Consider the following 11,603-nt stretch of genomic DNA (forward strand, 5'->3'; position numbering starts at 1 on the left):
CAGCAAGCAAAGTGACTTACCAGCTATTTCCAATATGTCCGGTATAATCCATACTGCCTTTATGATGGCTGTTGCAGGAACGTAAATCCACTTTTACAACGTTCAACCTCTCCACTTTCACGGTATCCATGTTGTTGCCTGTTGCTATGAAAACAGGTCGTTTGGTCGTAGTGGAGGCTAACGTTAGCCTATTACAGTATCTGTCAGACTCGTATTGTCTCCAATCAATCACCTTGACTCCGCTGCTGAGTTTTGAATGTTTTGTGCAGTCCATATAGCATCACACAATGCACGGTATGAGCATAATAATGATTGGATTTATATAGCGCCTTTCCAAGTGCTCAAAGCGCTTCACAGAATCATTATTCGTTCACACCATTCGTACCGGTGGTTCGAAAGCGTGGCAGCCACACATCGGCGCTCAACGGCCCCTCCGACCACCATCATTCATGTCTACATTCATACCAATCATACGAGGCAAGGAGGGTTAAGTGTCTTGCCCAAGGACACAACGACAGCAGCTGGGAGGGAGCGGGGATCGAACCGCCAACCCTTGCGTCATTGGCCGACCCGCTCTACCTCCTGAGCTAAAGCCGCCCCGCATACTTGTAATGATGCTGGTTATGTAAACAAAGCGGAAAACGTGCGTCAGAAACCTTTCCTCTCTTCCCTCTGCCTGCATCTCAGACCAGCTGCCAGACACACCCCCTGCCTCATGCTCCAGATTACCGTAAAATACTGAGAATTCAGTCTGAGTGCAACAGAAAAACATACATGGCTCCTACGTTGTTCTTCCCTGCCGGCATTTAGTTCATTTTTACCGGTTCCCCGACCCGGTAATTTACAGAAGTGGGTAAATGGCGGAGCCCCGCGGAACCCCTACCCGGTGCAGGACTCTGCTTCAAGGTATTTGTGCTTGTATGAGTCTGGACAGACATGAAGACTGCAACTTGACTTGCTGGCGGAGGCATACAACTGTGAGACGTATTTTTTATTCTTCTTATTATTATTATGTTTTTCAGATTTCCCCCCCCCCCCTATTTCCTTCCCAATTGTACTTTTTGGCCAATATTCCCCTTTGTTGCCCTGGTCACTGCTCCACCCTCTGCCCATCTGGGGAGAGCCGAGACTAGCACCATGCTTCCTCCGTGACATGCGCAGTAGCCAGCCGCTTCTTTTCAACCGACAGTCGGAGCTTCACCGATAGGACGTAGCACGTGGGAGGATCACGCTATTCCCACCAGTTCCCTTCCGCACTGAACAGGCGCCCCAACCGACCAGAGGAGGCGCTAGTGCAGCGACGAGGATACATACCCTCATTCTGGCTTCCCTCCCACAGACACCAGCCAATCGTGCCTGTATGGACGCCTGACCAAGCCAGAGGTAACACGAGGATGCGAACTTGCGCCCCTCGCGTTGGTAAGCAGGGAATCTACCGCTACACTCCGCCAGGCGGTTATTTCTCATTTAACTCTCAATTCTACTTTGTCTCGTCCAATCAGATTTCAGAGTTGGAGAGTGAGAGGCAGCATTTGTCGGAGGCGGTGGCGTCTCTGCGTGAGCGCGCTCAGTCCAACAGTGAAGCCAGAGTCAAAGAGGTGGACGCAGAGAACCGCCAGCTGCACCAGAACATCACCCACGCAGGCTCGCGATTGGCCAGCCTGGAAGCCCAGCTGAAACTAGCCAATGAGGAGGGAGAGAGGTTGACGGAGAAGGCTGGACGATGCGAGGAGGCGGAGAGAGAGGCAGGGAGGCTGGAGAGGAGCAGAGACGCTCTGAAGAGAGAGGTCAGGATAATAATATCATGCATTTGATTTATATACTCTACTGTACTCTACTCTACTGTACTCTACTCTGCTGTACTCTACTGTACTCTACTCTGCTGTACTCTACTCTGCTGTACTCTACTGTACTCTACTCTGCTGTACTCTACTCTGCTGTACTCTGCTGTACTCTACTGTACTCTACTCTGCTGTACTCTGCTGTACTCTGCTGTACTCTACTGTACTCTACTCTACTGTACTCTACTCTGCTGTACTCTACTCTGCTGTACTCTACTCTGCTGTACTCTGCTGTACTCTACTCTGCTGTACTCTACTCTGCTGTACTCTGCTGTACTCTGCTGTACTCTACTCTGCTGTACTCTACTGTATTCTACTCTGCTGTACTCTACTGTACTGTACTCTACTGTACTCTACTCTGCTGAATAGTAACTTCTGCTCTGTCTTCATTCCTTTCACATTTTTATTTCACCTTGTTTCTTAAAGGAACACGGCAACATTTTTGGAAATTTGCTTATTTGCCAATATTCTCTCGATAGTAAGACGATAAATGCCCTTCTCTTCTCTGATGCTACTGCTAGTTAGCTTAGCACAATGACTGGTAGTCTACGGTATCCGACTAGCGCATTCACCACGTTATGAAATAATAACATAAAATTATGAGACATATGCAAAGACATATGCAAAAACCAGAAGTACTTTCCTGAAGAAATTCAGAAGCTCTGGCTATGTATTTTGCTTAGTAAATTACAATGTCTCGTATTTTTACGTTATTATTTCATACACTAAATTCTGAAAAACACAATATGTGTCTGTTACATTCCAGCCTTCGGTGCAGTGCTAACATTAGCAGCTAAGTAACTTTATGCTACTAGGCCTGCTTGTGCAAAATTGCTTGACAGTAAAGAAAACCCGATCGCTGGAATTAAACAGACACATTTTCAGAACTTACCACTCGGTCCAACATCCTCGGTAACGTTTTTACAAGCAACGGGGCTTGGCGAAGCCACCGTGAGCCTCACCACGACCCTCTGCAGACAGACGTTGGTACTGTAGTTGCTCCATGATGGCCAGACAGCCTCTGAGTGAATGACACAGCACATGGCGAGCATCGTCGCAGGCAGGGAGGGGGAGGTGGCGTTTGCTCACTTCAAATGCATTTTTTAAACATCTCCACTCTGACTTTATGATTGATTAATACCATATTATGTTATCTGAACATAATGAGCCCTAAGCACCGCCCACTCCAACACCAACCTCAGAAAACAGTAAAAAACACAAAATGGCAATAATTAGGATTTGGATTAAAAACTAAGGTCTACAACTTTTAGATGCTTACAATTATGCACGTAAGAATGTTTTTGTGGATTTTGGTTGCCATGGTCTTTAATGTGAAGTTTTAGTTTTTTTTGGTTTATGTGTGTAGATTTTTGTGAGGACAAAATTATAAATCTAACTGTGGTGCGTTTGACCTGTAGGTGGCGTCTGTGCGTGCATGCAGCGAGCGGGCAGAAGCTATGGAGAAGGAGGTGTCCTCTCTGGAGCAGGAGGTGAGGAGGCTGAAGCGGGAGGCGGAGGAGGCCCGGCGGGAGCTGCAGCGGCTGGGGAGGAGAGAGGAGGAGAACACCCTGCTGACCAAGGAGAACCTGGAGTTCCGCTGCTCCCTGGAGAGCCTGCGCTCCTCAGCCTCCCGCCTAGCCGCCCTGCAGGAGGAGCAGCACCAGGCGCAGAGGGAGAGGGAGGAGCTGCAGAGGAGGCTGGAGGAGGCCACAGAGGAGGCACGAGGGGAGAGGAGGAGAGCCGAGAGACTGGAGCTCAATGCTAATGCTATCAACAAGGTTCGTATTATTACTAGAATTATTGTGTGCTTTGAGCGCTCATCTCTAGCTTTGCATTCATTTCTAGGTCGCATGCTCATTCCTAGCGTGCAACTCCTCTGACTTATTATAGTGAGATTGTCTGGCATTTTTCATTAGCGTTTGTTTTTTATTTTGTTTTGACTTTTTGTTTTCAATTTCAGTTGACTTTTAATTCATTTTTAAAGCGGGTTTGCTTTACTTTGCTTTGTTTTACTTTAGTTTTTATTTTTTGAAAATGCTTAGTTATAGTTTAGTTTTATTATTTTCAGTGTTATTTTTTGTAATATGGGGTATTTGTCAGGGGTGAGATTCATAAAGGTCAGAAAAAGTAACACAAAAAAACATCACACCATTTAAAAACAAATCAGTTAGGGCTAAGGTTGTCAAAAGTATGAATTTGAAATGATACAGTACTCATTTGCAACAGTATCGAAAGCAGCAGTGCTTTCTCTTAATGAAAACGCCCCCTGTGGTATTGAACATTGTAACATTTTCCTGGGTATCGGTTTGAAAGTTTGAAATTCTACTACCGTGACAACTCTACTTGGGGCAGATGAACAACCGTCCACAAAAGACAACTATAAAAGTGTGTCAGTCGTTGTGTTACAGTTTCAGTTAGTTATTGTTTTTTGTAAAGCCTAATTTTTATTTGTATTTCAGTCAACGTTTTTTTCACACCTACTTGTGGTGATTGAGTTAGTTTTGGTTAAAGATAATACGCTTGTCTCTGACTCAGGAGAAGCAGCGTCTGGAGGAGGAGCGCGACCGGAGCAGAGAGCAGCGCGAGGAGGCGGAACGGGAGGTGCGGGGCCGAGAGGAGCAGCTGGTCCGGGAGCTTGACGAGCTGAGGGAAGAGAAGAGGAGGAGGGAGGAGGGAGAGGAGGAGATGAGGAGGCTCCAGAGAGACCTGGAACAATCAGAGAAGGACAGGAAAAACCTGGAGAAGGAGAGCTGGCGAATCGGAACGCAGCTGGAGGCCAAAGAGGCAGACCTGGAGGAGAAAGCCATGCGATTGGCCACGCTGGAGAAGGAGGGCGGGGCTCTGAGTAAGGAAGTGGATAAGCTGAAGGAGGTGTCCATCAAAGGCAAGAAGATGGAGAGGGAGAACAAGGAGCTTCAGAAGCAGGCCACTATCGACAAGAGGACATTGGCTACTCTGAGAGAAGTAAGGAGACATTTTTAATTGCTGATTTTTTAATCAATCTTTTATCCCTGAATCAATCTAAATATCGATATATATATATATATATTAGTGCTGTCAAACGATTAATTTTATTAATCGCGATTAATCTTAATCGCATCTTTGTATCGCATGTTTAAAATGCCATTAGTTTGCATTTCAAAGCATTTTTAATTAGATATTAATCATTCTTACCAGTGTGTCGTGATTGGGAATCAAATGAATGCAAATAAATGTACTTTGTGATCTTGAATTTTAGATTTATTTTCAATTCAATAGAAGTGGAATGTAGACAGGAGGTAACAATGTCTACAAAATATATCTAGAACCGATACTTCCGGCAGCGGCGCTGTGGCGCAGTCGAAACCCAAAATGACACAGCCGAAGAAGGCTGTGTCTGAGCTAAAAACTTGGGCACTTCCATGTGAATAATGGCTCGGTATTGGAAACTGTGTATTGATAACGTGTATATCGCGTGAAGCCATTGGAGCCGACCTCCCAGTGGTTAGAGGACCCGCGCATCCGAGACTCTGAAGGAAGAATGAGTGATGAGTCTCGCGCTAGCTAGCTGGCCGCTAGCTACTTTTAGGTGATCGCTCGCCTCAAACTCGATGTACTTCGGTGATATTTTAATTCCGTTTTACACAAGGTGCAAAGTACGGCTCTTGACTTGTCCACTGTGCCATTTGGGGAGTTTTTTTAAGTAAAACGAGCCATTTAGAAGCGTATTGCTGTCGTTCTCTTCCATGCCTGGAAGCAGGAGACAGGAAACCGAACGGCTTGACTACAAGTACGCGTGCGACGAAGGGACAAAATAGCGGCATGCGATTAACGCGCTAAAAAAAATAACGCGTTATGGTCGGCACTTAATCGCATCGCGATTAACGCGTTAACGCTGACAGCCCTAATATATATATATATATATATATATATATATATATATATATATATATATCAGCGTTTCCGCTAGCAACCACAGCTGCAGGACATCGTGTCCTTTAATATTTCAAATACAGGACAAGTGGTATGAATTCAGGACACATTAAATCTCTGTTTATTGAGCTTAAAAACAATTGATATAGGCGCTATATAAATAATGACATAATTAGGCATGTAGATTTATATTTTTTATTTGAAAGTATAAACAGCCAGTAAGACTCAATTAGCCTATCATTTCCAGAGGTGTAACCATGCTTTTCCGGTCACAGGGTGCGCTATCTGGTGTGGCGATCGTCCAGCTGGTCATCTTGTCCAGGCAGAAAACACTAGCATCCCGATAATATAATAGATCCATGTAGCGTCCACGATAGCAAGCAGGCAGAAAACACTAGCCTCTAGCTACGTTAACAAGCAGGCGGAAAACACTAGCCTCTAGCTACGTTAACAATCAGGCAGAAAACACTAGCCTCTAGCTACGTTAACAATCAGGCGGAAAACACTAGTCTCTACATTAGCATCAGGCTACAGTTCTCAGACGATAGGATAGCATGCAAAACTTTAGCCGTACAAACACACTTATTACAAATGAGTCAGGCTATTTGTAGAGTACTTGAAAATAGTAGACTTGGCTTGCTTTGGGTAGCTAGCCACTACGTTAATAGGAAAACACACGCGCTATATCAGTGCACAGCAGCGCACACACACACACTGACACACAAAACCTCACCGTACGGAAACGCTGTGTGTGTGCAGGAGCTGGTCACAGAGAAGCTGAGTGTGCAGCAGCACAGTGTGGAGCTGGAGAGACTCAACCAGGAGCTGGAGAAGATCGGCCTGAACAGGGAGAGACTGCTGCAACAAGAACACAGCCTGGAAGACAGGTAACACACACACACACACACTCTCTCTCTCTCTCTCTCTCTCTCTCTCTCTCACACGCACACACACACACACACACACACACACACACACACACACACAGTCTCTCTCTCTCTCTCACACACACACACACTAGGGTTTAATCCCGGGAAACAAGATTCCCGGGAAATCCCGACTGGACCATTTCCCGTTTCCCGGAAAATACAATAGCGGGAAACGGGAAAAAATGAATTGAAGAAAATAGCTGTACAGCCTATTGTAGCCTAAATAAAATTGCGTAATGACCATTACTGCAGTTAATACGATAGTTCGTCCACACAGCCCACACCAACCTGTTGAGTGAGTCACACACTGAGAGCATCTCTCAACAATGCACCACGCTCACCACGCTGATGGATTCCACCACGATGTCTTCTGCTGCCACGCCTGCCAGTAGTTTTGCGTGGAGATACTTTACAAACAACCAAAACAACGAGGATGCCACATGTAACCTCTGTGAGCGAGTGATAAGATGTGGAGGACGATCAACAAGCGGGTTGTATTTGCAGTCGCAGCAACATAAAACCCCAGAATCCCCGCAAGTGAAGCATACTTATGGTATGCTCAGAGTATGGGGTCAAGTTTGACATCAAGTATAATGCCAAACAGAGTGTAATAATGATATGTAGGACCAAGGCGGATCAACATCTTAATTTCCCAGGTTTCTATTTGTCTGGTCAAACCCTGTCTGTGTGTACCAATGTAAAATATCTAGGCCACATCATCAATGATAAGATGGAGGATGATGCTGACATGCTTAGACAGAGAAGAATGCTATATGTCCAAGCCAATGTGTTAGTGAGAAAATTTCACTGCTGCTCTGATGAAGTGAAGGTGAACCTGTTTAGAGCTTACTGCACCCCTTTGTACACGGCCCCTCTCTGGGTGAGATATAAGAAAGAGAGCTTGCGCAAACTCAAGGTTGCTTATAATGACTGTCTCAGAATCCTGCTCAAGGAGCCCAGGGGTAGTAGTGCCAGCAAGCTTTTTTGTGATGGATAAACACCTTCCAGGCCACCCTGAGAAGACTGATGTATAAGTTCATATGTAGACTGCAGGGGTCCCAGAATGATCTCATTATACAGTTGACAACCCAAGGTGTAGCTCTGTGAGATACCAATCCTATATGTGGACACACTGGTATTCGTGCCTTTTATAGAATGTGTATAAAGCACTTTTAAATGGCATCTTAATGGCATTTACTGTTCTTATCTTTAGATGCCTTTTATTGAATCTGCATAAGCACTTTTTGTTAATATGTGATATATCGCCTCTTATAATGTTTTTGTTGTTGTTGTTGTTGTTGTTGTTGTGGTGTGTGTTTTTATGTCTATTTACTATATGTGACTGTATGTCTATTTGGACGGTGGAGTCTGCAAATAAAGTTTGATATGATATGATACTTAACACCAAAAGCCTCGGTGGCCGAAATACTGTCAGAAATGGCAGCATACATTCTCTTAAAGAATGGATGGATTCTTAAAGCCGTGAATTTTGCACAAGCGGCGCAGGCCGTGATTGTTTGCACTAGTTTATTGATTCAATTGCACTTGGAATGTAAATGAAATTGTTTGGCTATTATAGAAAGGCTGCTGAACGCTATCAGAATATGGAATCCATCTCAGCTTAATTGAAACACGCAAAATAACTTGCTTTAATGAATTTCATTTGTTTATTGTCCAATATCACTTCCCAAATTAAGTGCTGTAACGAATTCCGTTTATTGTCAAATAACATTTCCATGAGGCTGTTCTTATCAGCAGACGATCACATGCAATGAACACGACATTTCATATGACGTTTTTATCTTAAATTATAATGTTTGTTAACATAGATTCATTCTTTTTCTTTAATCCTATAATAAGAATGAGCATAATTATTGATATCAGCAAATAAGACACTACAGCATCAAATTAGCAACCCATAGATTTATTAAAAAATAAATAAAATAAAAATAAAATAAAAAGGGCATTTCCCGTTTCCCGCTATGCCTCATTTTCGGGAAAAATATTAAACCCTAACACACACACACTCTCTCTCTCACACACACACACTCTCTCTCTCTCTCTCTCTCTCACACACACACACACACACACACACTCTCTCTCTCTCTCTCTCTCTCTCTTTCTCTCACACACACACACACTCTCTCTCTCTCTCTCTCTCACACACACACACACACGCACACCCACCCCCACACATACACACTAGATTCAGCTCCACAGCACCACCCACAGGTTCAGGCCGCTGCTGCTTCTCTATCTCCTCCACACTACAGCCACTACATCAACATCGATGCCCTCTACCTGAAGCTTTTCAGCCGGCCCAACATTTATTTTCCCCACTGTACTATAGATACCACAGCTGGGACCACATAGATACCACATCACTGTACTATAGGTACCACAGCTGGGACCACATAGATACCACATCACTGTACTATAGATACCACAGCTGGGACCACATAGATACCACATCACTGTACTATAGATACCACAGCTGGGTCCACAGCATCACTCTGGTCCTCTCTGAGCTTCAGCTAGAGCAGGCATGTTCTCTCTCTCTGAGCTTCAGCTAGAGCAGGCATGTTCACAGCTGGGACCACAGCATCACTCTGGTCCTCTCTGAGCTTCAGCTAGAGCAGGCATGTTCACAGCTGGGACCACAGCATCACTCTGGTCCTCTCTGAGCTTCAGCTAGAGCAGGCATGTTCACAGCTGGGACCACAGCATCACTCTGGTCCTCTCTGAGCTTCAGCTAGAGCAGGCATGTTCACAGCTGGGACCACAGCATCACTCTGGGGGTCCTCTCTGAGCTTCAGCTAGAGCAGGCATGTTCAAAGTCCGGCCCGGGAGCCAAATGCGGCTTGCGGACTGATTTTAATTGGCCCTCGGCTTGTCTCTCAAAATATACTATATGTGGCCTACCACGCAGTATAGCTTAATCAAGCAGACCTCATGACCGCTCGTTTCATGCTTGTTAACGTGATATCTCAGGACCACCTTGACGGAATTTCATCAAATTTGCCTCAAACCTCCACTTGGACTCAAGGATGAACTGATTAGATTTTGGTGGTTAAAGGTCAAAGTTCAAGGTCACTGACCTCATGAACCTCCTTTCCAAGCTCTTTAACGCGATATCTCATGAACGCCTTGACAGAATTTTGTCCAATTTGGCTCAAACGTCAACTTGGAATTTGGTAATAAAAGGACAAAAGTTAAGGTCACTGTGACATCACAAACGCCATTTTCAAGCTCGTCAACGTGATATCTCAGGAATGCCTTGACATAATTTCTTCAAATTTGCCTCAAATGTCCACTTGAACTCAAAGATGAACTGATTACATTTTGGTGGTCAAAGTTCAAGGTCACTGTGACATCACCACTGCTCGTTTCATGCTCGTTAACGTGATATCTCGGGAATGCCTTGACGGAATTTCATCTAAATTTGCCTCAAACGTCCACTTGGACTCAAGGATGAACTGATTACATTTCGGTGGTCAAAGGTCAAGGTCACTGTGACCTTACGAACGCCATTTTCACGCTCAGTAACGCCTTATCTCAGTGACACCTTGACGGAATTTCTTCACATTTGGCTCAAACGTCAAAGTCTGGACAGACATGGATGTGGACTGCTCACTTGTTGGCGGAGGCATATATGTCCGCGGTGCGGTCGTTCTAGTTGTTGATTTATTTTGTGTGTGTGTGTGTGTGTGTGTGTGTGTGTCCGTGCATGCGTGTGTGTGTGTGTGTGTGTGTGTGTGTGTGTGTGTGTGTGTGTGTGTGTGTGTGTGTGTGTGTGTGTGTGTGTGTATGTGTGTTAGTAGGTACAGGCTGTTGGAGTCTCGGCTGGAGGAAACAGTCCAACAGACCATGAAGTTTAAAGAGGAGAAAATCTGCAGCCTGGAGCAGAAACTAGAGGAGAGCAGCGCACTCAACGCTACACTACGCACAGAGCTAACCTCTGTAAGGACACACGCACACACACACTAGGGTTGGCCTGAAGAATGGCCGGCAGGCATCCACCACTGATGTGGAAAACATGCTACAACGTCAAAGCTCTCGCTGTATGTGCAGAGGGGTGAAGGGGCGACATGCAGAAAATGTGACTCGACGCAGCTGACGGGAACAGCGCAAGTATAATATAATGTGGGGATGGGCAGATGACAGGAGAGCTATTACCAAGTATATGCACTCCATTCTCTCCTTGGGCTAACTTCTAGTCATTGAAATCCTAGTGCAATCACACAATTGACTCATTTTGCTGGGGTCTCCCCTGCGACCCCCTCGTCGTCAAGCTGATGTTCGAGTCTATTCACGAGTTTCCTGGTGAGACCATGACACCCTCCCTCCCTGTTTCCAGCTGCGGGTTGCCTGTTTCCGCCCAGGACCGTTCATAGCGAAAGAGACTGAAAATAATCATAATAATTGTTGTGACTTTGTACCTACCTATGTCTTGTAATGCAGCCCCCAGCACAATAATTTCACACGTGCATAATTGTACAACGGAGTGACAATATCTTGAATCTTGAAAGAGAGAGACCGCTAAAGCTATGTTCAATGACCAAATAATAAGAGTTCCGGTTTGGGCGTTTTAGCCTTCAAAACAAAAGTGGCCGCTATGCAACCATATACTATTTTTAGCCATTTCGGCTAAAATAAGCCTGTACAGTACGAGTGAATTGACATTCACCTCGTTTTTGTAAAATATCGCCGCTATGCAACCACACAAGTCCACTCCAAATCCAGGCTGACATTGCAGCATGTTTCCTGCTTAAGCCCTCAACATCGCACCATCGTGACGGCACTTGCACCTCCAAATCAGTATTCAAATGCTTCTTCTTCTGGTGAAACTTCGTGAGATAGTGTCGTTTCCTGGCTGGGCGGGGCTTGGACCTTTGGGCCAATCACCTGCTGAAACACGGCA

General features: G+C 45.1%; 1 protein-coding gene across 1 annotated transcript in view; it reads left to right on the forward strand.

Moving 5' to 3' along the window:
• The window catches only part of ccdc88c (coiled-coil domain containing 88C), a gene marked incomplete at its 5' end in the record, with an annotated part of 110,420 nt that overhangs the window by 55,270 nt on the left and 43,547 nt on the right, over positions 1–11,603 (forward strand). The window contains 5 exons of the mRNA XM_083633190.1: positions 1,503–1,787; positions 3,260–3,619; positions 4,377–4,805; positions 6,513–6,640; positions 10,501–10,642. Of these exons, the coding sequence (XP_083489316.1) occupies positions 1,503–1,787; positions 3,260–3,619; positions 4,377–4,805; positions 6,513–6,640; positions 10,501–10,642 (1,344 nt within the window). The remainder of the gene's footprint in view (positions 1–1,502; positions 1,788–3,259; positions 3,620–4,376; positions 4,806–6,512; positions 6,641–10,500; positions 10,643–11,603) is intronic.

Source organism: Poromitra crassiceps (assembly GCF_964638095.1).
Source record: "Poromitra crassiceps genome assembly, chromosome: 3".
Classification (NCBI taxonomy): Eukaryota; Metazoa; Chordata; class Actinopteri; order Beryciformes; family Melamphaidae; genus Poromitra; species Poromitra crassiceps.